Genomic DNA, 27,704 nt, shown 5'->3' with positions numbered 1-27,704 from the left:
GTCTCCATCTCTCTGTTTTTTCCAGCATCCTTAAACTCTTACCCCCCCCCCCACACACACACACACACACACACAGACACACACACAATCCCTTCTCCCGAATCCCAGTTTTCACGCTCCGTCAGTGAAGACCCGCGGAGGTGTCAGAACGGAATCGCTGAGTGGGCGCCATGACGTCAAAGGGGTGTTGACGAAGACTCGGGCTCAATTATAGACCCTACAATTTAATGTTTTTTTTCTGTAAAACAGTTTTTTTTTGTTGTTGTTGTTCACACTGACACCAGCTCTCTCTACCTTCCTGATCTCCAAAAAGGAAAGCACGCACACGCTTCCAGAGCCAGTACGTTAGGCGGGCGATAAAACCAGAATCTTCTGTTATGTCTTGCAGATGAATATATATGTAGGACTAACGCTGCACACTTCATCCATCGAGCGATCTATACAGCTCACCGATGATCGTGGGGGAATTTTCGCCAGCCCACGCCGTAATCAGCTCTGTTCGTGAACATTATTGATCGATATAATCAATTCATCCACGTCGTTGTCTCTTCAATAGAATGTCAGTGCAGCTGCTACACAAATATTAGAATTTCCCTGACCATAGGTATATGACTTTGTCGCAGTTTATACTGGTCATTTTCTGTTCGCTTTACAGGCACGGCAGACAGAAGTTTGTTAAAGTATGATTCAACCTCCTTATCACTTATTACTATACATCTATTCCTGTCATCCTCGCTCAGCGCGATATTCCACTGTTCTCTCTCTCTGACTCACCAGAGAAATGACATAATTTGGCAATAAAAGTCTACTACAGAATTCTGTTGTACGCTAAAGGGAACAATCACTACAGTTCCAGGCACATCTCCCACGATACTTTATGTCCGTTAGCTATCATTTCAGCCATAAACCAGGCTTCTACTGTATAAACTTCCAGAGATACTACAAAATGTTTGAGGGGACATCATACCAGGCGGAAGCTGACTCTTTTCCCAGCGGGGATAAAACGACAAATCTTCCCGCAGGGGGCGATTGCTAAAGCAGTGAGTAGCAGCCCAGTGAGTGACCACGGTCAGGGGCATCTCCAAAATAACGTTTCCGTGAACATTTCCGCTTTTGTTAAAAAGGATCACAACATATCTCGACGGTGTTTGTCCACGTCAGTCTTCTTAAAGTGTTTTAATTCACATTTAAACACGCATGCAAGAAAGGTGAAATACACCGGTAAAGTAAAAATGCATGCCATTCTGACTTAAATCTACTTTTTTGTTGTTGTTGTTTGCGGTGCGAAAAACGAAATCTCTATGCGCCCGTATAGAACATTAGTTTCTAGCTCGTGTCCGTGGTCTTTTTGTGTGTGTGTGTGTGTAATTGAACGGATCTGTGATTAATATGGTTCTACACTGATATGCGTAGTAGCAGATGTACAAGCGCATGGACGAGACCCCGACGAATCCGAGCAGGCTGGCACGACCAGCGCGATCAGCTCTCTCGCGGCCGCACGCTGTCACCGCGCGGAGCGCCTCGCGTCACGTGGCCCCTTTCCGACCGGAGTGTGGGCGTGTCCTACGGCAGAGGGTTTTCATTCATAAATCCTTTTTGGCTTGCTAAATCAAAATTAAGGTGTTCGGCGAAGGTTGGCAGCCCATTGGTTTCTGCCTAAATACCCCTGCATGGACCACATGAATTGCAATTAGGTGAGTCTTCCCAGTCGGGGTTGCTGTTACTGGTTAATATATATATATTTTTTTTAATCCTGCATGTGTGCGCTCACCGGCAGAAATGCCATTTTTCAGCTCCGTTCGCTCGCTCGCTCGCTCGCTCTGACAGGCGGCTCTCAACGACACTTTCCGCCGGACCGGCTGAATGCGCAGCGTGTGTTCTGCGAAAACGCCACAGCACGCATCGTGTAAGCCGGGCGGCTTGGCCGTCTGCGACCCTCTCTCGACTCTACCGACAGCGGGGCACAGCGCGGCGCGCTCTAGCGGGCGGAGTGGACGAGGCGACTCCTAGCCCGAGATGATCACGGCGCCGTAGCGAGGAGTCCGGCCGCCGTGTAGGATTATGTCACCGAATAAAAAAAAAAAATGAAGCCAGGGCAGGGTAACTTCTGTTAGTGGCGGCATCTTCCGTGCTCACGATCAGACACCATGAGGTAGATTTTGAGAATCGTTCCTCTTTCAATCACGTGCGAATGCCCTGACTTGTATATTTTCGATATGATTGAATCCACCCTATGGCGCAGATGCTATTCTGTAGGAGCGTAGTGAAGTTTGGGTTTATTTCTAGAACCCGACGGTAAAGCGGAAGGGATACCAGAGTGCTCGTGTCCCGTTTATTTATTTAAATTTTTGTTTCTTGTCATTATCCCCTTTTCGCTGTAACGGCTGAGGAAATGTCATCGATGTGGTTTTAAACGCGAGGTGTGATTAGCACTGACGGAGAGGAGAGGACTCCGTGGCGTTCGCTCCTTGGAAACCGCTGCCCTAATTACTGCCCAGTCGCAATGCTTTTCGTGCTATTTTGCGCTCAGGTTCCCCTTGGGCTGGCGGTGACGGCTCGCGCCACATTTCCGTGCAAAAACGATGCTATTGGCCGGGGGCGATGCAAATCGCCAAGCAGATCAACCTGAAGGAAACAACACACTCTTAAAATTATTTGGCTAGGGTCTTAAATCTGCGTAAAGGGGCGCATTATCCGGTTTGCGCTTCGCTTGTGAGGAAGAGAATGTGTGCGCGCTTAACACATTTCTTCGAAAATGAATGCTTCGCTTTTTAGGGGTTCCGTACAGGTCTGCTTAAGGACACTCTGCACAATTTGCGGGGAACGCGGCTGCCTCGTTATTACATAACAAAATCGTACGTTCACGGAATTCTCTGTTTCCGCTCGGCTGCAGCTTGCGCTGAGCTCATCCGAGGTGGCAGCGCACAGATGTGAGCGCCGAAGATCGGTCGGGCGCCTTCTCCGGAGACAGCGGCTGGAGCGTTCGTCGGGTTTGTCCGGGCTCCCTGCAGGTAGCAGCCGCAGTTTATGAGGGTCTCTACGCGGTTCTCCCCATAGGATAAGAACGGGCGTACCGCGCGGGTGCAGTAACTTGGGACCTCAGGTCCGGTCCCCGGCCGTAACGCTCCCGAATGAAAACCTCCTCATTTGTCTCGAACGGCGAGGCTCCTTCGGGTGGATGTGCATTACTCTGGTGAAACATACCGGGAGAGCTAACAGAACCGGGCTGTTATTGACTACACGGGTTTACAGAAATGGGAATTGTGTGATCGTGTCGTGCTTAAAGATCGCGGGTTCCTCACCCGCGCCGCCTTTGAGAGTGATAACCAAACGACCCGCTCAATTCGGGTCTCTCACGACCTCCTTGGCGGGTCCGATTCATCACATGAGCAGCAAAGCAAATATATATATATATTCTACGCGTGTCTGATTTGTCAAGCCTGCCTGTGCATTAGCGATCTTGCAAGACTCCACAGTTTGCCGTATTGAACCTGATGATTTAAAAGGCGATATTTATAAACTGGTTCCCGTCCTCTTCTACCGTGACCGAGCTCATTTTTATGAATTGTGAGACTGATATTGACAGAAACGCGAACTTGGCACGAACGGTATCGGTGTGCGTATGGCGAGGAACTTCTCTGAGCTTGAATGCTTAGATCGCAGGAGGAGAAGTGGGAATAATCGGAAATTATAGCCCGCAAAGCGACGTTATTTTGTTTTAATGTGGAACTGAGCTCTTCAGAGCACGGTTGGTCTTTTAAATATGGGCTCAGGTGTCGTTCTCAAACCGTGACAACAATCTGTAGTTTCCAATCACTTCTCAGCGCCGCGCTAACTGACGGGCCTTTCCGGCGAGGGCCGGTATAAAAGTTTCAAGCACCCCCAGCATCTATCGTAACTACTGGCAGTCAGATATAAACCACTGTAGGTAGTGCGTGGTCCAGGAAGGATTTGCACCGTAGACCAAAATGAGTCTGGCAGCCTTAGTAGAGTACAGACGTGTACCAGGGAAAAATCGCACCTCAATGAAGAGTCTGAGATAAAAAAAAGACTACCTTTCTGCTTGAATTTGCAATTCTATCATTTTATCCCTTAGTTATAGGAGTGTTAATTCTAGCAATTATTAGAAGCCATTGTCTATTTTACCACCTTCGCTTTGTGATTCATTCCATAATATGGCAATGCAGCCGAGCACGTTTTCTAGCAAATCAACAGCCAGATATTGCGCGTCCAATTGGAGCGCGCAAGAGGAGTGCTGCGCAGACGTCTGCCCAGCCAACGCAGGAAAGCGGCTCTCGCCGGCTAACCTTGAGGTTCCATCCACATGACGCGCTCCAAGAACGCCGCCCTGCGCATTCTAAAGCGCACCTGCGCAGGTCATGGACTCTGGGAGGCAGAGGGAACTTGATGATCGATGTGTTGTTGTTTTTTTCTCGTGTGCGGAGTTTGAATTGGAGTTACGCCGGGCTGGCGCACACGGTTAGGAGGAAAATGTCAATTTCAAAGATGGACGCAGATTTCACCGGTGCTCTGAAGCTGGTGAAGCTGCTCCACAGTGAGTCTGCTGAAAGTCAGGCTCCAGTATGGATTGAAACAGCAGTGAGTTTCCAAAAGACAGGACAGGCCAGTACAGTAATAATGGGGAAAAAAGACTGTCAACGTCATCTTTTCTTCCGATTTTAACTGTTCATTTACAAAATTCCCGTAGTTCACTATAGTCCGTACGGCAGAACAGGTGCACAGTATTTCAGATCCGCTTTGACATTTTCAGCTTTTTCACAAATAACTTGCAAAGCTTAAAATACATCGCCTGGGACTGACACCTTTACGCCAGATTGGGTCTCTGTGTGTACTCCTCATTGATATTTCAAGCTTGTCCAGCAGTCGGTTGTGCTGTGTGTTTAACTATTCTGCTGTACCGTAGGCTGCTTCTAACTCTATTAGAGATGACTTTTATTGAGTATTTCTAAGATGGTGTTCACCGCGAACAGTAACAGATTCTAAAGTATTTACGGATATACAGTGTCGCTGGTTGTGGAGAGGTAAAATCTCCTGTTTTTGCTTTCACACCGGAGTCAAAAGGTTTAGGTTGCAGGTAGAGCCTTGATCTCTGAGACCCAGACCTTCCACAGTTCTGAGTCCTGGGTCCTGACCCAACTGACTCCACACAGTGGCCTCTCTGCTCCCTGTGACCTCTCAGGTGGTGCCTGCAGTCTCATGGTGGTGACAGAGAGGGACACGCCTCTCTTCCACTCAGTGGTGAGCCATCCGAATGCTGCTGTTCCAGGGATCAGCAGCAAGCTGAGACACAGAAGACATAACTGGCAACTGGACATTGGTTGCATACATACTGTATACATAACACATTCAGGTGGGGAGCTGTGCCAGCCTGCGTAGGCTGCAGGGGAACAGGTAAAGGCTCATTCCATGCTGAAAGGTAAAAAAAAAGACCCTCGCCTTTCAGCATGGAAATTTCTAAATTTAAACTGAATGTAAAAAGCGTCTAGCTTGAATAGTGTATTCACTGGGAATAAAAAGATAATATCATGAGCCATAATAACCCCGTACCCATTTCCTTTGATCCTGGTACCTTTTTTAAGGTTCAAGTGTTTTTCAGTGACAGGCAGGCATTTGGGAACATTTTACAGTACAAAGGAACTGATTTCATTCCATCTCTAATCACACACTTGTGCCAAAAAAAAAATCTAATTCAAAAGCCTCTGTCCTGCTTGCCATTAAAGCTGTCTTTTTTTGGATATGTATATCTAGATCTAAACTTCTCCCTTGAGGCATCTCTGTACTCTGCTATCAATAAACAGGCCCAGATCGCCGGTCCCCAGAGTCTTGTCTGTTCTGCCTATTGTCTGATCCTCCACAAGCATCTCAAGCAGATGTGTCCTCCTATTTCTGTCGAGCGCTTTGAAGAGTCCTGTTTACAAAGGGGGCTTTAGAAATTTCCGCCTGTGTTGCGCTGAGCTGTAGACAAATATGGATAAGAGAGGCCGACAGACAGGAACTGACACTGTACAGGGAATGGGGTGACTGATAGGTGGCACTAATGTTCCAAACAATAGTATCCATAGGGAATCAAGGACGGAATTATCTTGGGCTGCACAGCTGTAGATCCCTCTCTAGGCTGACATTCTGTCTGAGCTTGAACTTTCTAATATATAGTATATCGGCCAATAATTGCCCTTATTTACCAAGCATCAGTGCCGAATTTCCCATTAGGCACTGCAGGCACAGTGCCTAGGGCCTACGAAATTCGTGAGGGCCTACGAAGGAGGGATACACTAGTGACTAACGAAAAACAAGCTGAAACAACACGCTTGCGATCGACTCTCGGTGCTCCAAATCAACAATCACGCACTCTATCAGCTGTTCTAGAAACCAGAAGTATGGAGGTGATGGTCGCTCCATCAATCACCTGGTTTAGCATTAGAACAGTTTAAAGTGCATCTTGTCAATCGACGTCATTCAACCGGCGTTGACCCCTCTTCTGGCACATTTTAGAGGGAAAGTGCCCAGGGCCTACGAGCACCAAAATCCGGCCCTGACAAGCGTATAGTAAATAAATATGTGGATTGGTACTTTCAACAGCAAAGATGTGCATTTCAAAGCTATTCCAGCTGTTAGTTGCTTGTGTGGTTTAGTGACAATTGTGGAATTGGCTTTTTTACATCCGCCCATTTTTTGAAGGACTAATATTGCCCTTACCTCTGTGTTCTGTGTATCGTCTGGGGGCTGGGTCATAGATCGCTCAGTTGCCCCCGGCGCCTCACAGGTGAGTTAGCCAGGACAGGGTACAGCACTGCCAACAAGCGCACACAAGGCAAAGCAATGGCACATTGGGTGACATAACTTTACTGAACTTTACTGATGTTTTACTGATGTTCAAATGTACAGAAACTGAAATAACTGTCAAGAAATATTTTAAGATGTTTTTCCCGTTTCTGAAACTACCATGTCCAACCTTAATGATAATTCCATCATAACTTAAATATCTTCGTATTTATTGCGTGTTAATGCAATTTAAGCATGCCGATACAAGGAACAGAAAAAGCATATTGTGGAGATTACATTGTCTTTTTGTCATTTTTGGGCATAGGGAGTGGAGTAGGGGGCAGTGGCATACTAAGAGAAAGTCAAGAGCTCATAGCAGTTCAGGGAGAGCAGTAACATAAATTCACAAAGCTCGTCTTTCACTTAGAGACACAGCGATAAGCAGTAACAAGCAGGCTTAATGCATTTTCTTGTTTGCTTTCCATCAGAATTAAAACGATGGCCTCAGTTACACTCCATCTACTGTACGTGTTTTATAATTCTTAAAGTTTATGCGTGTTTATGCCTTACAAGGTCTGTTTTGCGCAAAACCCAACAGATGAAGCGAGTGTCAGTTTCCCGCCCTGTAATTCTGCGGCAGTAGCATCCCTCAGTGTCATTTCACACACGCAGAAAAGTTCTGACTTGCACCACCCTTTAGACCGCAGGTTGTCTTAATGTGGTACTAATTGACAGTTAAAGCGATTAGCAGAGTGAGAAACAGGTCAGCAGGCCTCAGTAGGTATTGAGCTGGTGGACAGAGATTGCAAGCCACCCTCTGATCCCCGTCCACTCGTTTCCCAGTGCTCCGCCAGTGCAGAAAGAGCAAGCAACGTGCCGTCAGGCCTCTTTGACAGTTTGAGGGCTGGCGTGTTCCCCCCTTTGCCTGTCTCCTCCTCTGTCTCAGCCTGTCACTCTCTTTGACGGAGCGGCATGCCTGCGCAGTCCCAGAACACAGCCAGCCAGCCCTGGGGCACTCAATGTACACACTCCCTGAGAATAAAATGAAAGGAAATAAGTAAATGGGGAGGGGTGAGGGGTTGGGGGGTGGGATAATAATAACAACAATAATTGATTCCACTTTTATAGCGCTTTTCTGGACACTCCACTCAGAGCGCTTTACAGATAATGGGGATCCCCTCTACCAGTGTGCAGCCCCACCTGGATGATGCACCAGTGCTCTCCCCACACACCAGCTCTCAGTGGGGAGGAGAGCAGAGTGATGAAGCCAGTTCAGAGATGGGGATTATTAGGAGGCCATGACTGGTAAAGGCCAGGGGGAGATTTGGCCAGGACACCGGGGTAACACCCCTACTCTTTTTGAGAAACGCCCTGGGATTTTTAATGACCACAGAGAGTCAGGGCCTCAGTTTTACATCTCATCAGAAGGACGGCGCCTTTTTTACAGTATAGTGTCCCCGTCACTATACTGGGACATGAGGACCCACACAGACTGCAGGGTGAGTGCCCCCTGCAGGCCCCACTAACTCCTCTTCCAGCAGCAGCCTAAGCTTTCCCAGGAGGTCTCCCATCCAGGTACTGGCCAGGCTCACACCTGCTGGGCTCCAGTGGGGCTGCCAGCTGGGAGTTACAGGGTGATATGGCTGCTGGCAGGAAGAAGCCTACAGAAGTGAGGGGAAGGTTTGTCAGTGGTCTCTGTTATAGTAGCGCATAGTAAATCTGGCAAGGACTCTTGATGCTCAAGTCAAACTTGTCCCTTGGGGCTGCAGAAAACCCTAGGTATCAGGTTGCACTCCCCCTGCCCAGATGAGCCAGTTTCCTCTCCTGAGCTGCAGTAGCAGCTCCTGGAAGTTAGGGATGGGGGTGGTGTTTTGGAGAGGAGATTTCTTTTCAGGTGAGAGTGCATTAACGCCGCCCAGTATTATCCTTGCATTCTTTATGCTTTGAACATGCACGTCTTCCTCACTGCCTCAGGGTGTCAGGAAACTCACCTTTGACCAAATCAGTCAAATAAAAAAAAACTGACTTCTAAAAAGAATCATGTGTTGAATGGTTTTCAGCTACGTGGAAGTGGCTAATGTGCTTAAAAGCACTTTTCTATTAATGGCGTAGTTTGCTCTGTACGGCTTCTCTCCTCCAGTGTGCTAAAAACTCACGTCATTGTCGAGCTCAGAGAACGACTAACCCCCCCCTCCCGTGCTGATCATGACCTGTGACTCCCGACTGTTTCACCCGAGAGGCTCTCCAGATCGCAGAAGGAAACCAGCTGTCAGTTCAGGGTTTCATCAGCGCAGTCTTCCTGCTGGAGACTAGATTAGTTTTTGCTCAGCTGTGTCAGAGTTCAGTACCAGTGAAATAATAAAAAAAAAAGCAAGCTTCTAGAGAGAATTCTAGAGAAATGACTTTGAAGGAGGTAATGGGCTTTGCTGCCTGGCAATACACTCAGCTCTCTGCAGAGCCCAGGCAGTGCTTAGCTGTAGCAGGCTACATTACAGCAGTCAGGGAGCAGGCGGAGAGCTACAGGGAATCGAGACAGCGAGCTGTGGTTTTGCAGACCGTAGCCTTTCGTTTGGGTAAGCCCAGCACGGGAGAAGAGCATCCTAGAGGCGTTGTTGCAAACAGAAAAAGGAAAAGGGGGCCCAGGGCTGTCGGTGTGGTTTCCTTGCGGCGGGGGCAGATGCCAGCTGGTTGTCTCACGCAGAAGAAAAAATGAACACATTAGGTGTGGGAAGAGGCTGCAGCATCATCCTCCTTACGGCTGGTGTACCTGGACCAGAGCCGCCGGATCGGCAGTCATGGGATCGCGGCAGGAGCCCTGAATGGGCTGGTCCACTCTGGGTCAGGGCAGGACAGAAGAGGGGAGCAGCGTTTCCCCCCCCCCCCCCCCCCCATCACCATTGCTTCTCCCTGTACTGGCACACTTTAATTCAGGTGTCAGACTGTGGGGGGGGGGGGGGGGGGTTGTTGGTTTTCAGCGGTAGCCTTCAAAATACTGCTGTCGGATTCTGCATGACTGCAAGTATTGCTCCTCCCCTGTTGTCTAATTTTATTTTTGTGCATTTAGGCCTTATCTCACGTGCGGTTACATGTTGTGTTAATTCTGTTCGCTGTCCTACCCGAGCTCCTGTACTGTGGGAGCTGCACCGTTTTCACATTTGCAAAAGAAAGAAGACTCCCATAGTATAACAGATTAAATCCATGTTTTTATGTTTAAATGGATCTGCATGCTCTTCTATAAATGTAAACAGCATATATTTATATTTACATCTTACAAGGAACATCTACCAGAACCATCGCGGATAAGGGCAAGCAGTCGCTTTGAATTATGGGTATATATATTAATAGATTTAAGCTCTTATGGTTAATGTTAGCTGTGCCGTACTGATGAGCCCTAATAAGGACAAAACGGCTGTGCGTGGCTACTAATTCTGACTTCTATTTGCAAAATAAGGAATTAGATCAATTCAGCCGCGCAGGGTGTTATGATAAAAGAGCTAAGAGCTAATTAATATTCACAGACATTATATGTATTATATGAACACATAGCATGGTTGCATTTTTAATTTCTCTCAGTTTGCGTAGGTTAGCACCTGACGCTGGTTATTTCTTGCCCGCTGCATGAATTTGTATTTATTTCATGTCATTTAGTGACAAAATGTGGGATTAACATTAAGTGATAAAATCAGTCTGATTAGTCTGATATTGTTTAAGCTCCTGCCCGTAATAACATCTGAAAGGGGTCGAGGTGTTAAGCTGGGGGACTCCATTCCTGTGACCGGCGAGGGGTCCCGCCAAGCACCTGTCCGGCGCAGGTGAGGGTCTGCGCTGGCCTGACCTCCACGTTCTCCCCTTTTCCCAGGAGGACTTCCCCACTGGCCTGGACCATGAGCAATGATGTACCCGTCTGGAAATACCTAACGGAGAACACTACGGTGAGTACGCCGCCCTCCCATCTGTTCTGCCATCTGGGACAAGCCTCACGCGCGCCCCCGTTCCTGAGGGTCCGCTGATGGGGGGCAGGGGCTGTGCTCGTGTCTGGGGCGAGAGAGGGGCTCGGCTGGCCCTTTCTTGTGCCGCCTACTGGGTTAGGGGATGAAAAGCCCTGTGGCAGGTGGTCTCACCGTTGCTGGTGCTCACCGGTGGGGGCAGGAGTTTCAGAGTTGGGGGGGTTGGGATTCAACTCATCCTTCTGTTCCAGCTGCCTGCTGCTGGCCCGGCTCAAACTCATTTAAGCACGCAGGCTTTGCGCACTCAATTCAATTCAATGCGGTTTTTTATATAGCGCCTTTCACCACGCGGTCGCCCCAAGGCGCTCAAGCATAGCTGTGTGACAATCCGCGACGTGTATCGTCAGCTCACTCGGGAGCGCCTTGGCGTTCCCAGCTCAGAGGAAGGGAAGGCTGCAGAGGCGAGCTCGCAGGAGGCCCTGGCCAGACGCAGGCTGTGGTCTGGCTGAGCACTTGCCCAGACCGCAGGCCTGCGTTTGCTCCCCATTAACACTCACCCCCCGTAGCCAGGGGGCTGGCAGGAGGCTAATCCTCGCCTGTCGAGCCTGCGGAGGGGCTGACAGCTGGAGCTGGAGCTCCGAGACCCCCAGAGGACAGGCAGTCTGCGTGGCATCTCTGCCATGCGTGCAACAGTGGTACAGCTGCAGCCCAGGCTCTTCGCAAAGTCCCCCCGCAACTCCAGCAGCACTTCTAGGGCGTGTGTGTGAGTTATGATTGACGGGGCTGTCAGGGCTGTGCTTCTGACATTGGCAATGAGCATTTCTGTCAAGGTTTTAGCAGGTTTCTATGACCTTCTGACCCTGGTCATAAATGAGTAATGTACAGTATGCCTCACGCTGTAAGTATACCTTGTAAGGTACAACAGTATTCATTAATCAAACTGTTTTTCTTTAATAGAGACAAGTTTATAATCGGTACCCATGTTTAAGTGTCAATAATTCCCCTAGATAACCAGCTATTATTATTTTTATTATTACAACAATGTTATATTTAAATTAGGACTCTTGTTCTGCTTTTCACTCAAGATGCCATCAGTCGCTTTCAGCACAGTGGTAATGATGGCCTTGCTGAAGCCACAGAAAAGAGTAGAATGACATCTCTTTGTACCCCGTATGGAACACAGCAACCAATAATATGCTGCAGTAAGAAAATACCATGTAGTTCTCTGAAAGCTATGCATCAAGACAGCAGCCCTTCACTGACAAGTACTTAGTTAGACAGAACTGAGCATTAAGGCTGACTGTTGTAATTAGACAGCAGGGCTAGACTGCTGCCGATCTCTCCCTGAAACCCAAACCATCAAATTATCCCTAATGTTCAGAAAGAGCCCTTAGTGAAGCCCACCAAGGACCCACCCCTTCTCTGCTTTTCTCTGTCTTGAAGCTTTCAGTGTTACAGTGCGTTTATTACTAGATAGCCTTGCAAACACTACAGAGGTGCTCTCTATCTGTGGTCAGCGACGTGTACGTGTGCTTCCCATGTCTCATTTGGTGTCTCAGCAGTAGGATATACTGTGCCCCACTCCTATCTGTCATTAGATGCCATGGACTGATCACACGGACACTGTGTTTGGAAGGGGGGGGGTGGGGGCTGCAGAAAGGGATATTGGGGGATGGGGCTGAGGGGGGATTGAGGCATTTCTGAAAGTGCTCCCCCACCTCCCTTCCTCCCCCTCTCGCACCCTGTCACCCTCTCACCTGCAAAATCCCCTTCTCAGGCACGGAAAGAAGCAGGCAGTAATTAAGTCTATCAGCAAGCTGGAAGTAGCCTCAGCCTTTTGATGTTTCAAAGAAAGGCCCGTCTGCCTCTCTCTGCCCCCCCCCGTCTCTCTGTGCCTCTGTTCCTGTGAGCCCATACAAGCTCACTTAACTCCTCTGTGCCGAGCAGCACAATATGCACACCTGCCTTCCTCACCGCTCTGAATAAACAGCCTGCCAGCTAAGTTTACTCAGTCATCAAAAAGCTTGTAAATATTTTATTTCGGGTGGTGTTTAATTTCACTTTGAGGGATGTGTGATATTTGTGAATCCATTTGCTCCCTGGATGGAAAGGAAATCTTGATTTTTTTCAGCAATCCCACATCCCTGTCATGACCTTGAGATGTTGCAGAGACATGTTTTGGGGGATTTTGAAGTGTGTATCAGGTTGCAAGACTAGGGGCTGTACAGTCAACTTTTTATCCTCTGACAGGCGTGGCCAAATGACACACCTAGTCTGCAGAGCTTTGTTACTAGGAAACAGCCAACTGTACTTTTCAAAGGGTACAGTGGTAGACAGTGTGGGTTATCTCAACTTTTACTGAAACAGTGATTCCTGCCATCACTCAGAGCCCAACAGCTCTGCCAGTTGGGACTTCTGGGGAATGAGTAGCAGGACAAACTGTGATTGGCTCCAACAGGTGGGGCATGTCAGAGGAGAGTGTAGCAGGTCAAACTGTGATTGGCTTCAACTGAGGGGCGTGTCAGAGGAGTGTATAGCAGGTCAAACTGTGATTGGCTTCAACAGAGGGGCGTGTCAGAGGAGTGTGTAGCAGGTCAAACTGTGATTGGCTCCAACAGGGGGATGTGTCAGAGGAGTGTGTAGCAGGTCAAACTGTGATTGGCTCCAACAGGGGGATGTGTCAGAGGAGTGTGTAGCAGGTCAAACTGTGATTGGCTTCAACAGAGGGGTGTGTCAGAGGAGTGTGTAGCAGGTCCTCACTCTCCCTGTGCCCTACAGGAGGTGCTGCTGGAAAGCCAAATTCTAAACACCTGGCAATATTCATTTTCCTAAAAAAAGTGAAAAAAGAGTAAAAAAAAACCCTAAATGGATGAAGAGGAGTACAACTCCTAAGAGGTGCCAAGATCTATATAGAACAAGTCCATAAAACACAGTTAATAATAATAATGACTGAGGTTCTGACTTGCCCATTGCAAGCAGGGCTGTCAGACCCAGTGACCTGGCTAAATTCCCCTCTGGGCTTGAAAGATCTGCCCACGCAATCCCTTAATTGAACAGGTGAATTCAATCACTCAGATAGGGGCTGCATTTCAGGGTTGGATAAAGTGGGTCCCCTCCTTCATCAGAGGTGCCTTGAGAATTCCTTTGGGATCAGTATATACTGTAGATGCAAGGAAATATTATTATAGAAAGTGCTCTTCTGCAGCATTCTCCTGTTGGGATGAGAGAAACCATCGGATAGACTGTTCAGCATCTGCACGTGTGACAGAAGATAATTGATTTACCTGTCAGATGTTTTTTCACAAGCTGGAGGCCTGAGAACGCGCGTGCTAAAGCATACAGACGGAAGTCTCCCAGCGACACCCGTATTGAAATGCCAGCCCTCACTTCTCCTCCATTCTAATTTTAGACGTCTGCGCCCTCATTTTCCACTCAGATGGCTTCATAAATTGAATTTAGTCTCTCTTTTTCTTTCCGATAGTTTATAACCCCAGACAGACTGGCACAGTGTATTAGAGAAAGCCATTGCCTAATGATCTAGGGAGAGTCTGCAGTGAAGCGGTGACTCCTGTAGTAGGAACTGCAGTTCTCCTCAGTGTGGCTGGTGGGGAGGGGGGAGAGTGGGGTTCAGAGGCAGGCCACCAAGTACGCGTTTGTGACGGAGGTAACCTATTGTGTGACTTTAGGTATAGCGGGGGTGATTTGCCAGGTCCTCCAGCCAGATCTCCTCAATGAAAGAAGTTACTAAAGCACATTTCAGTTAAAATTGACTTCCTTACACCCAACCCCAGATCTAACTGTGGGCCTTAATTGAATTCTGTTTCAGGGTCAATTTAAGAATCAAGCGAAGGACTTTTTAAAGGGAATATTTTGAAAGACTTGCATTTATACTAGTAATGTTGAAAGTGAATTTGAAGTTATTACAGGGTTGGTCAAAATGCCCTCGACAACTTTGACAGTTTAGTACAAATGAATTACATGGGGTACTGTGACAGGAAAGGTTTCAAACAAAAGGATAAATATCAAAGCTTCTAACAGTTACCTTACAATCCTTCACCATCTGAGGAGGAGAAAATAAAACTAGTAAAATAATTGCCATTTAAACTTGTCGACAGCATTTTGACGAACCCTGTATTGCAGCTTTCTAAATCACACCATGCTTCACCCACTATGCGTCGTACTGCAACTTAAGAGTGGGCCCATACATAAATTTAGGGAACCCTTTTCAGGGGTTGTGGGGGGGGCTGGTCTAGTCAGGTGCACCCCCAGGGTTTTACTGACAATAACAGCAGGAGTGGGGAGCAAGGAGTCAATACTGACCTCCGGGGGTCATTTCTGAAATCTGTTCTTACATACGACTGGGTTAATTCTGTCTTAGGCAGGATGCGGCCCCCACCGTGTATATAAGGAGTGTTTGAAAGATTACGAAGAAGGGGCCATCTCTCGTGTCCCAGGTGTTTATTGCTAATTTTACTCATCTGATTGTCTAATTTGTTGGCCTGAGGAAGGGGCTTATTCTTCCGATCTGCAGGTGTGTCCAAATGGTTCTGAGTTGTGCCCGGTGGGTCAAGTCTCTGCATGAGCCCAGCTGTCCCAGTTTGATTGGAAAAAGAAAACTTTAAACGAAATCTCAGAAGCACGTACCTCTCTGTCCGCTATTCCCTCACAGGACGTCCCGAAAGACACTGGGAAGCAGGACGGCTATGTCCTCCTGCTGGTCCTCCTGTCCATCTTCATCGGGGGGACGCTGGTCCTGCTCTCCGGCCTGCTGGTCATCTGTCGGCGGTGCTGTGAGGGAGACCGCCGCTACTCCAGGTGCGGTGCCTCGCCCTCTGTCCGCCATCCTTCCCAGCATGCCCTGCACTCCTGGACACCTGGGAGTCTGCCCACTTCCTGGGCCGACCAGCACTGTCCATTCCAAACCTTCGCCCTGCCTTGCAAGCACACACCTCTGTGCTGCAAATTTATCTTTAATAATCCCAAATCCTGCAACTTACAAGTCAACAAGATCCCGAGATTTCCGAGAAGGGCAGTAGGAATCCAAATTCGAGGTCCAAAGAGGGGATTCTCCCACATTTTCCCCATTAATCTTAGATTTTAACAATTATATATTCGTTTTCACTCGAGTTAGGGGTTTTAATGCGTGTTGTACCATGGTTTGCATTAAAAATCAAGGATTGATAAGGAATGCAAAGGAATAGAAAAATAAAAAAAAGTCACACAAAATTGCATTATCAGACCAAACCCATTAAAAAAACCCAAACACTGGGTGTTTGCTGGGATGGAGGTGGGCTCCTGTCTAATTTAGTTCCATCATTAGTGAAAAAAAATCAAAATCATTTGTCCAACTTATTAATGTCTGCCGTGTAGCTGTGTGGACGCAGGCACAAACACACTCCCTCTCTCTCCTCCTCCCCACGCCTGTGAGGCAGCAGGGTGAGTCTGCAGTCTGCCAGGAAGCAGCTATCTTGATGCAGGCCTTCTACAAATGACGATAGTAATGAAATTTTATGCCACCCATCAGGGTGATTAATCGTCCTGTGGCAGAGCAGTGAGCTGAGACTGGGAAATGCCAAGACCGAGAGAGCCGGGAGAGAACCCCCCCCCCGAAAAAGACCCTTTATTTAAAAACAGCCTCCTTCTGTGGCCTCTGCAAAATAAAAAATGGACAAATTTGATTCCTTTTCAGACATTTAGGGCTGAGCTTCCCGCAAAGTATTTTATCTTGCTCAACGTGGGTGGAAATAAAACAGAGGAAATGTCCTGAGAGTTTTAGGGTGCAGTTTAAAACGGACCATGCGGAGCGCGGAGAGCACTAATGAATGCCTTGCAAATTGAGTTGTAACGATTTAATTATTTAAGGGCAACACAGGCATAATATTTATTGAATGATAAGCTCACGCAATCCTCAGGGGCCTTTAACGTAATTATTTAAATGAGAGCCTTATAAATAATGTACACCTGGGCATTACGTACACCCTGCTTGATCTCCCTTCGTTTCTTTTCTTTACCGGCGACACGGTTACAGCCGTAATCACAGCTGCAGTTAGGGATGAAATGACCCCGAGCCCCAGCCAGGTTCCACTCCACGTGGTGATGAGCCTGTGGAGCTGAGCTCTGAGAAGGTCCCCTCACTCCCGCTGCAAAGCTGTTCGAGCCGTTTCAGGTTTTCCAGGCCGCGCGCCACACGGGGCTGTTCTAATTGAGGGCGAAATCCATTTAGGAGTCAGTCTTCCTTCTCCGCGAGGCTGGCCCTGGACTGGGGGCTCATGTGCTCTTGCGACAGTAAAAGAGCATCGCCTGTCCCCTAGCGGGGCTGTAGATCGGTGCCCCTTGCAGCCTTGGTCACCAACATTCTCTGTGCGGCTCTCGCAGGGCCAGCGATGATCCTGAGAAGACCAACACCACCTACCTGGAAGACCTGCAACCCACCCAGGGTAAGATAGAGGGGGCTCTCTGCCCCCGCTCATGTTGTCAGAACAACACCACATACAATGCCATACCGCCCTCTCCCCCTTCCCCACCACCAACTCATGTGCACGCCAGAACTTCCAGAATGGCATATTTAGGGACCCTCATTCCCATCGCCAGGGTGCTGTGGGTTCAAGCCCGTGCGTGGACGCTGGTGCTGTAAAGTCAAGAACAGTCTGATTGCTCGGATACCCACCCAGCTGGGTATGTGCATGAGAGTCCCGCTGTATGTACTTCACTGGCACCTGGGGTCTCACCTGTAGTGGATTAATAGAGATTAGTCTGCTGAGTGCTACAGGGTCTCAAGGGCTTCTGACTGAAGTGCACGCATAGCTAATGTTTTACCATTTTTGGCAGAAGCCAAACTTCAAACATTAGATTCTCGTAGTTCGGTTGTTTCTTAGCATTTTTAGTTTTCTGGTGATGCCAAGTTTAGCTATCATTTTGTCTTTTTTTTTTAGAAGGAATGAGTTTTTTGGCGACGTTAAGTTTAGCTGTCAGTTTGTCATTTCTTTTTAAAAGAAACGTTGGTGCATCGAGTAGTTGGTTTGTTTTTTTATTCTGCTGTAGACGAGCTCGGCAGGGCCCGGTCCCGTTTACCTGCTGGCGAAGGGTAGGGGGTGTTTGCAGGGAGAAAGCCGACCGCCTGGCAATTTTGGGAATTCACGCTTGGCGTGTCAAGATAGACAGGGATGTCAAATCCATGAGAAAAACAGAGAAAACGGAATAAGAAGAAGGAGGCTGTGCTTCTCCTGTCCTCCGGGACCCTAGCAGTGAGAAAGGAGGGCAGTGCATTGTTTCTGGAGGGCCTCTGAAGGTTGGTGCCCACCGAGGGGGTAAGAGACAGACGTCCCAGGGCTGACGAGAGCTGGCTGGGTCCAGATGGGAGGTTTACCTAGCCTTGGCTTGTTGTCATCCCCCTCTCCCCCAGAGATCACCATCAAGGTGGACGAGTCGGACTGTCTGTCCTCCTCCAGCTGCCATGACAACGAGACCGAGCGCTTCCTGTCCACTGCCGCCACGGGCCGGCGCGTCTCCTTCAACGAGGCCTCGCTCTTCGACCAGGGCAGGAAGACTCAGGAGAAGGGCCGCAGGTGAGACTCAGAGCAAAGAGCGCCCCCTACTGCCCAGATCCCCGATCTGCCTAAAAGCGCTGATCGCCATCCCATGCTGTTCCCTGCAGAACAACATCGTGTTGGGTCCAGACTGGGGAATGACCAGTCATCGGATTCAAGATCTCTTTATGCAATTGTCCAAAAATACTACAAGAAACCTGCAAAAGCACTTATGATATTCCAGCCTTCTCATTTTACGTTCTATTGTGATTATGATCATGTGATCTTCTGTTTAGATTCTGCAGTCATTGCCTATGATACTATCTGTTCCTGGTCATGTCATGTCATTCGCCAAACCGCTTTATACCATGCGGTGTCGTGGGAAGCCGGAGCCTATCCAGCAAGCAACAAGCGCAAGGCAGGGTACACCCTGGACAGGGCGCCAGTCTATCGCAGGACAAGTACAAGCCAATCATACATGGGGACAGTTTGGAGGCCACAGTAAAGGCCGAGGGAGGAAATTTGGCCCGGACACTGGGATAACTCCCTACTCTTATTGGGAAATGCCCTGGGATCTGACCACAGAGAGTCAGGACCTCTGTTTAACATCTCATCTGAAAGACAGTGCCCACTACAGTACAGTGTCCCCGCCACTACATTAGGACCCACACAGACCGCAGGGTGGGCGCCCCCTGCTGGTCCCACTAACACCACTTCCAGCAGCAGCAGCCTTAGCCAGAGGTCTATCTGTTCCTGGTAATGGAGTTAATTAGTCTTGTGTTTTTATTAAGATACATTTGGATGCTGTTACAGATGGACACTGGTCCATGTTTATTAAAAAGATAGTCAGAACTCATAAAAATGGTGCAGTAAGTGCCACATGGCTTAAAGATCTTTTCCATAATATGGCCCCAGTGGTCCACAAACCTACCAGAATGGGACAGTGTGTGTGTGTAAGATAATGTGTGTCAGACTTCCAGACAGGGGTACTGTACAGCTGGAGACTCTGGTTGTCCCCCACTGACTCCACCCCCCTTCCCCTCAGGTACACCCTCACAGAGGGTGACTTCCACCACCTGAAGAACGCCCGGCTCACCCACCTGCACCTGCCCCCGCCCACCCTCAAGATTGTCACCATCCACGAGTGCGAGTCCTCTGAGAACACTATCGCCACGGCGACGCGCCCTGCCTCCAGGTCCAGCCTCTCCATCTTCCAGGTATCACGGTGCCTCTTCCCTGAATTACTGTCCCGGCTCGACATCACGATCTTCTTGAACTGGGTTATCGGTCGTTCCTCCTGCGTGGCTCTCCTGACGTAGTGCTCTCCGTCTGAAGGCGGAACGGAGGCATGTTCTTTGCTGCACTAATTGATTGATTGCTTTTGCCTGTCTGCCCTCCCAGCCCTCGGTGTGCCCACTGCCCCAGACTGCCCTGACCAGCCTGGCGGTCAGCCCCAGCTCAGCCCTCCCTGGGGACGCCCTCAACTCCGTCGTGGACACCAGCTTCACCGAGAAGCCCCCCTCTCCACGCGCCGAGCCCCCGCGCCCCAGCACGGTGAGAAACGGCCTGCCCGAGTCTGCCTGCCTGAACGAGCGGGCAATCAACAACCGAGAGCAGGCGGACGAGTCGATCCAGTCATTACTAATCCCTCCCAGATCCATGAATGCGGAGGATGGCCCCTGTACAGCGTCGTGTTGTTCATTGGCCCGTGTTTTCTGCCTTTAAAGATCGAGGTGATGGGGGCGGGCTCTTGGAATGGCGGCAGTCCCCTGGGCATGGGCGAAGGGGCGTCGGCGGCTCCAGGCGCCACCTTCTCCTCCGGCGCCGCCGCCAGCTCCAGCGGCCAGGGCACCATGCTGCAGTTCTTCTCCAAGCTGCGGCGCCACGCCAGCCTGGAGGGCGCCAGCCCCTACTTCAAGATCAAGAAGTGGAAGTTCGACAGCAGCCAGAGGGCTTCCAGCCTGGACACCCGAGGTGAGAGGCCGCCAGCCAAGCGGGGTCTGGGGCACCCCGGAATCCGACAGAGGATCCCTAGGGCCGGCTTGTCAGCAACTTCTAGTCTAAATAGCTGCACTGAATTCTGGCCTCCTGTTAGATCTCTGCGGACATGTTGCATACTGCCTTTTCTCTCCTCTCTGAGCTGACCATGTGGTGTGATGAGTGTCTGAACCTGTGAGTGACGACACCAACGCATCAGGTCAGAGAACCCCGAGCGGGAGACAAGATTTTCTTTTGCTTGTCGGTTTAGCTCATGGGTGGACAGTCCAGTCCTGGTCCTGGAGGGCCGGTGCATCCTTAAAGCACAATCTCTTAGTGATCTGGGAGTACTACACTGGTTCACTACGTCAGTGAACTGATTGGGGTTGTTAAGAGCTGATGGGAAATAAAAGTACTCAGACACACTGACCCCTCCAGGACCAGGACTGGACACCCTGCAGACACACTGACCCTCCAGGACCAGGACTGGACACCCTGCGGACACACTGACCCATCCAGGATCAGGACTGGACACCCTGCAGACACACTGACCTTCCAGGACCAGGACTGGACCCCTCCAGGACCAGGACTGGACACCCTGCAGAAACACTGACCTCTCCAGGACCAGGACTGGACACCCTGCAGACACACTGACCCTCCAGGACCAGGACTGGACACCCTGCAGACACACTGACCCCTCCAGGACCAGGACTGGACACCCTGCAGACACACTGACCTTCCAGGATCAGGACTGGACACCCTGCGGACACACTGACCCCTCCAGGACCAGGACTGGACACCCTGCAGACAGGTCCTGGACCCAGTCCTGGACCTGGGGTTCAGTGTGTCTGCAAGGTTTCCAATCCTGGTCTTGAGGCCTGTGTGTCTGAGGACTTTTAGTTCCCATCAGCTCTTAACAACCCCAATCAGTTCATTGACCTAGTAAACAGTAAAGTGTCAGGTCATGTTTAATGTGATCAATAATGTGGAGGCTGGTAGTACATCAAAAGGCTGGTTCTTTAAAGTCCAGTCCAGTTGTATTTGATTTTAATATTTGCTAAAATGGGATTTATTTTTGCAAAGGCACTCACAGAACGTCTCTTGCGTGGGAAAGCTACAATTTGCATCCCACTGCGTATCAGATAACGAGGGAGGTAGACTGGGGATATTTCCCAGACCCCACCTGTGCACGAAGGACTCCGAACTGCCCTTCTGCTCTTGCACGGCCCCAGATCATTCGAACCTCCTCCCCCTTCCTGTAGCCTGTTTTCGCTGCTCCCTCGAATCCACCAGTGTTTCTGTGCAAAAGCATCTCTGGGAGTTTTTAGCGTCTGGGGACTGCCAAACCAAATTCTCGACAGCAACAACAACAGAAAAAAAGAAATTAGAGGGGTTCTGGTTTATGCAGTGGAGTCTGGCAGCTTTTAATCCCAGGCAAGAGGTTGACAACGGCTCCCGCCTTTAGCGAAGGAGCACAGCAGCTGTCACGGCCCTGCGCCCTGACAGATGGCTGGCGAACACGGGGCCCGACACCAGCCCCCCGCCCCAGGCCCCTCCCCTCCGCAGGCAGCACGGCGGCCCGCGGGGACGAGGAGAGGGAGCACAGCGAGCGGAAAGGGCCTCTTCCCTCTGGCTCCCCGGGCCCGGCGTTACGCGACATCAATGTGTTGCTTTTTAAAGATTCCCTGAGACTCACTTCTAATCAATTAATCATCCCGCGTGAGCCCTGAATGAATCACAGCGTGCAAGAGGAGAGAGGGAAGTGGTGGGGGGGATGGTTTCATCTCCCTCTCTGCTCCCTAGAATCTACAGTATTGTCTATAACAAGAAACCCAGTAAAGACCAATGCAATCAAATTAACTGCCGATGAGCCTTTGTGTTGTAACCTTTGCATTTATCAGGCTAGGCAGAGGCCACTGTCTCAGAATAGGGGGACACAGTGGGGTAGAGGTTTGTTTTTAACTCCTCGAGGAAATGCGCTTCCTACATACTGCGTTACTGAATGATGGCTCTCAGAGGTTTAGATATGACAAAGGGTCTGTGACTGTGTGTGACCCTGCGATGGACTGGCGTCCCGTCCAGGGTGTATCCTGCCTTGTGCCCGTTGCATGCTGGGATAGGCTCCGGCTATCCAGAGCCTGGGCTATCTGGCTGGCTGGATGACCAAGGGCTGTAGCTCCTTTTCCGAAACCGTGTGCCTGCAGCGGTTAAACGCCCGCCTGGGTGAGAGCGCGGTCTGCTTCACGCGGCGCCCGCCCCTTTCCGCAGGGTCTCCCAAGAGACGCCAGTTCCAGCGGCAGAGGGCAGCCAGCGAGAGCATGGACCAGGAGGAGCACGAGGCCCACCACATCGACATCATCCAGTACATCGCCCGCACGCACAACGTGGCGTACCGCCCCCCCAGCGCTGGCGCCGGCCTGCTGCCGCCCTCATCCTCGCCACCACCCTCCCTCGGCAGGTATCTTTAATACCCTCGCCATTCATTCACCACTGCCACCACATCTCCGCGCCCATGAGGTACTCCCTCATCGCATTGCACTCCTCCACAGGTTCTCTGTTCCAGCTATGCATTTCAGTGATCATCCGCAGCAGGGCCAATTAAGCCATTAAGGGTCAATTAAGCAATTGCATAAACCATTCAGTCTTGATAGAGGCCAAGAACAATGATCTGAGGCTCGTGTTTACTCTAGCACGAGCTCAATGCAGCTTGAGGTAAGCTGGCATCTATTCCTTTAAGGCGCAGAGCAAATGTGCAGGTTCTTAGAGTAGGGCAGGCCTATCGGGAGAAGGTAAGTAGAGACAAAAACTTCAAAGTGCAGCCGCCATCTCCAGCTCTCTTCGCCCCCCCCCCCAAGATTACTGAAAAGCCCTGGAATGGAAAAGTGCAGTCCCAGCCTGTACACTGAGAAGCGAGGTGTGCAAATCCACATCCTTCCAGACCTCAGCCGCGTCTGCCAGCATGCCGTGTGGTCAAACTGCGCGAAGAGCTGAAGAAGCAGAGATGTCACAGGGCCTCGTGACATCACACAACACCGGCTACAGGCCTGGGCGGTCCATTCGGCACACCTAGCCTGTTTGGTAGTTAGAAGCTCATGGATCCCGTTCAGCTGTTTCTCCAAGGAAACCACGATATCAGCTTCACAGGTAGCTAGCTCCATAACTCTCATGGCATTGTGTGTGAAGAATGACCCTATTCTCACTCGTACATCCATTCTGCGCATGTGTCAGTGTATACATACCACACCATGGGCTCTTTCTGCTAGGACGTGCGAGGTAAACATCTTTTCATGCCGCATTCATAATACACGCAAAGCTGTGTTCAAATCAGGAAGAGCCTCTGTCTTTTCCAGCGGTCCCTGGACTACGCCATCTTAATTCCCACAGGACGCAGGGCTACCGGAAAAGCATTCCAGTCCCCAGGACGGCGCTTTACAGAGGAGCGATTAGTTTTCGAAGGATTACAAAGTTGATGCGAGTTGTCCTGCCTGACCAAAAACCATGTGTGCCATGTGCGCTGTAACGCACAGGACGGGAAACAGCTTCCATCAGAGCGTCCGTTGTGACCCTCCTAACTCAGGAGCTCACCAGCCTTCCATTTTGCGCCACGTCCTGTGAGGGGAGGTGTCAGATGCGGCTCTTGTTGCCCTGGGTGGAGGCTGCAGGTCTTAACGGCTGTGTGTGGGTGTCCTTGCTGCAGGTTAGAGATGGTGGAGGTGGTGCTGGAGGCGGGAACCGGCGTGATGGCCCCTCCCCTGACCCCGCCCCTGGCCCCGCCCCAGGGGGAGGAGGGGGCGGGCTGTGGGCGGGAGAGCTCCGAGCACCAGACCATCTACCGGGACATCTGGACCCTGCGCGCCTCGCTGGAGCAGTACGCCTCCTCCGACCAGAGCAGCAACAACGACAGGGATTCCGTCCGGAGCGACGCGGATAGCGTGTGCTCGCTGGGGGGCGGCGGGGACAAGGGGGGGCTGCCCAGCTACCCTTCACAGGACATCGAGGACGAGCTGGAGGCGGACCTGGAGCCGGGGGCGGAGAGGGAGGGAGGGGACGCGGGAGGCAAGCAGGGCAGCGTGGACTCGGAGAGGGGCAGCGACGGGGAATCGGGGAACCGCAAGCTGCTGCAGATGGACAGCGGCTACGCCTCCATCGAGGCCCCCTCCCGGGCCCCCGAGGAGCTGCGGCTGTTCGGCAGCGCCGGCGGCAAGGACAAAACGGCTTCGGAGAAGAGGCGTTTTTTCACCAGCGCGGGGCGCAAGGGCACGGTGTGCGAGAGCTTCGAGGAGCGGCTCTTCGACGAGGAGCTGGAGGAGGAGTCGGCGGGCAGCGGCGCCGAGCCGGAGAGCCCACTGGGGTGGTCCCCCTACGGGCGGATGTTCGGCGCCCGGGAGCAGGCCCAGTCGCCGCCGCCGCCGCCGCCGCCCCTGCCCCGCCGGGACTACAGCATCGACGAGAAGACGGACGCCCTCTTCCACGAGTTCCTGCGGCACGACCCGCAGTTCGACCAGCCCGACTCGCCCCTGCGGGCCAAGCACCGGTCCCGCGCCCACCTGCGCAAGTCCTGGCAGCGCGCCAAGCAGTACAGCGACCCCGGCGTGCGCTTCCCGCCCGCCTTTGAGAGGCACCGCACCCCGCTGCGCCGCGGCGACAGCGTCAACTGCCCGCTGGACGCCCGCTACCACGGCACCCTGCCCCGCATCGTCAGCGCCGCCGACGAGGAGGCCGGCGAGGGGGGCCCGGGCTCGGGGGGGGCGCCCCGCGGGGCGGAGGCGGACGGGGACCCGCGGGAGGGCAGCCCCAGCAGCGGGAGCGGCGGCAGCAGCCGGACGATCAAAGAAGAGGAAGACCCCCCCCCTCCTCCTCCTCCCCCTCTTCCGTCGGACGGCGCCCCCGAGCCGCCAGAGCCCCCCGAGCCGCCGGACGACCGCGTGCACCCCGGCGTGGGCTACGGCCCGCAGACCCTCGTGGCCGAGCTGACGGACAAGCTGGCGGCCGGCCTGGAGGAGCGCCTGTACGCCGGCCTCCGCGGCACCCGGGAGAGCTCGGAGTGCGCGGTGGCCGTCGCGCACGCCTCCCCCGACCACAGCCCGGTGTAGCATGACTCCAGCCCCCTCTCCTCCGCTGAACTGCCTTCCAGACCTACCGCACGGGTCCCAGGAGCCCCTGGGCTCAGCCCCTGGCCTGGCCCCGCCCAGGGAAAGAGGTACGACGCAGAGCGCCTCCAGACTCGCTGCTTAGACACTGACGGCTGTACAGAAGCCACCTAACTTGGATGAACTGCTCTTTAGTTTAGGGGTTGCAAAACGGCTTACTCCATAAGTGGATAATAGACCAGCTGTTCTTGCGCTGAGAAAACTTCCTCCTGCAATTGAGGTTGGGGCAAGGGGAGCAGCTCAGGCTGTGGTCAGGAATAGGGCTTTGTTACCAGCAGTGAGCTTACAGCAGGAGTTGTGCAATAATCACAATTCCGTCACTCTGTTCGAGAAATATTCCATTGAAGGTTTAGGAACAGCTTTTGCCACCCCTAATCTAAAGTGGTACCAACTAATTCCTTGTCCGGTTTTCTTGCCTGCGTTTCTGTTAAGTCACTGTTTCCTTCCACAACCAATGTCCTCCACTGACTTGTACCTGCACTTACCGCGGTCATTTGCCTTGACAAACGATGCCAACTCCTCCTAAATTCTTATTTCTGCATTCCGTTTTTTCCAGTAAGGTAATCAAGGCTTTCTAACCTACGTGCCTTCTGCACTAACAACCCCACTGTGAAACAGGGTGCTATCAGTCCTGTCCACACTACTTTACTGGGTAAGACGAGGTGCAAAACTCCTGTCCTGGAGTCCACAGGGTCTTTGTAATGCCAGGTTAACATACTCCCAATTTACGCCAATGGTGAAGAAAAGAAATCCTTATTTTTAATGTCCTACTGGACACAAGTGCTTTAGGGGAAACTGAGTGTGTATGTGAAATGTGTGCAGTTAGATACAGGCTAAGTCTCATGCAGTAGGCACCCCTAGGGGGGGAGGGGGGGCAGGTAGTTCTTAGTAGTCTGTGCAGGCTGCCAGCAGGCCCTCTCGGGAAGACAGATCCGAGTTGCACAGAAATCAGAATGAAGAGAGCAGGTCCAGGGGCCATGCTTGATGCAAAACGCACTGCTACAAGGACCCAGAGGACATCCACTGGATCCCAGGGCCAGGAGTTTGGCACTGCCTCCGGGCTCTTCTCTTCGTTTCGGTGAACACGCTGAGTCAAGCGACTCTTGCAAACTGCTTGTGTTTGGGTTTTAATTTCCTTTCCTTTAACAGCAAAAAAAAAAAAGTTTTCAATCCCTGGTGGTTTTTTTGGGTGGGCCAATTTCAACAGGGAACTGCAAAGGCGAATGAAAGCCGAAATAAATTTCTTCTTTATGGGTCGTCTTATCCTGCTTTGAAGAAATTCTGCCTGGATGTGTGGCACCAGAGTCACATGTGTCCTGTTGCGGCCGCATGGCAGGCTTGAATAGTTTCTCATGAAGGTGTCGCCTTATCAATTTTTCTATGCGTCTCGGTTTGAATGGAAGTCTACCAAGATCCCGGGATCGAAATCAATTGATCAATAGGGTTACAGGAAATGTTTTTGTGCTCCCATTCAGCATGGTTTGTTTCTGTTGCTCGTTGAGTTCTAACTGGTTCTTTTTTGTGCCAAAAATCTCTCCCCTACATTTTCTTAAAGACATTAATTAATAGTGTTATCTTGGCTCGTCAGTTTTTTCTGCATTTTGATATGCGTCGTCTTATGCTGTATGTGCCAACAATAAGCATATTCTGGAAGGAAAGATTATTATTACAAGGGATATGTTCAAATGTTTTAAAACCTGAAAGCTTTGCACTCATAAATGCATTTTTAAATATCAGATCCCCAGCTGTTACAAAAAGTTGGCTGTATAGTAGGTTACTCCACCCTCCTCAGAAACCCACTCCCTAGTGTATAGTTCTGGCTGGAGAACTCAAAGAAGCTCATGACTTAATTAAGTGCCCTTGCTCTTTAATTGTTTGGTGAGGAGGTGGGTGGAAATAGATCTGTCTTCTTGGGAACTCAGACAGGCAGAAAAACAAGACCATCTTTGAATCCCACTGAAGCAGTACTTGAATTGAAAAATGTCTTTCCCTGAAGTTGCATTCCAATGGGAATTGTTTCAGTTTCAAGAGCTTGTATGGCACATTAAAGCTACTAGGATTAACCCGCAACAAGAAAACAATCCGTAACATTTCAGTGCTGGTAAAATATTAGTGAGGGTCATTATACTCATAATAAGATGCATAAACCCCCTCATCTCTTGCTAGATGAGCTGGCTCTATGGCACAGTTACTAGGGCTTCCACAAAGGCCGAGATCAGGTTGGTGCTGCCAAACATTTTTTCCAAAAAAGGGCAAACATTTCACATCACAGGGTCATCTGCAGCCACAGAGCGAGACCTCGTTTACAACACTGTGTACAA

At 50.8% G+C, this 27,704-nt stretch overlaps 1 protein-coding gene across 1 annotated transcript; it reads left to right on the top strand.

Moving 5' to 3' along the window:
- Positions 1 to 1,613: 1,613 nt before the first annotated feature.
- On the top strand, positions 1,614 to 26,804 carry cbarpb (CACN subunit beta associated regulatory protein b). Its single transcript, XM_088907764.1, has 10 exons — positions 1,614 to 1,694; positions 10,643 to 10,715; positions 15,400 to 15,545; positions 17,106 to 17,167; positions 18,133 to 18,295; positions 19,302 to 19,473; positions 19,658 to 19,810; positions 19,984 to 20,230; positions 22,502 to 22,691; positions 23,931 to 26,804. Exons 2-10 carry the CDS (start codon positions 10,668 to 10,670, stop codon positions 25,324 to 25,326), a joined length of 2,577 nt encoding a protein of 858 aa, XP_088763890.1. The 5' UTR covers positions 1,614 to 1,694; positions 10,643 to 10,667; the 3' UTR covers positions 25,327 to 26,804.
- Positions 26,805 to 27,704: the final 900 nt, after the last annotated feature.

The sequence above is a fragment of the Atractosteus spatula genome, chromosome 28 (genome assembly GCF_055471065.1).
Source record: "Atractosteus spatula isolate fAtrSpa1 chromosome 28, fAtrSpa1.hap1, whole genome shotgun sequence".
NCBI classification, from domain to species: domain Eukaryota; kingdom Metazoa; phylum Chordata; class Actinopteri; order Semionotiformes; family Lepisosteidae; genus Atractosteus; species Atractosteus spatula.
Note: the sequence above shows the minus strand (reverse complement) of the source record. Positions and strands in the feature narration are given on the sequence as shown.

Bases quoted from the DNA above. Each gene is read 5' to 3' on its own strand.
- cbarpb (XM_088907764.1), top strand. From the start codon at position 10,668: ATGAGCAATGATGTACCCGTCTGGAAATACCTAACGGAGAACACTACG. The intron at 18,296-19,301 runs GTGAGACTCAGA...CCTTCCCCTCAG, and splicing joins ACTCAGGAGAAGGGCCGCAG to GTACACCCTCACAGAGGGTG. The intron at 19,474-19,657 runs GTATCACGGTGC...CTGCCCTCCCAG, and splicing joins CCAGCCTCTCCATCTTCCAG to CCCTCGGTGTGCCCACTGCC.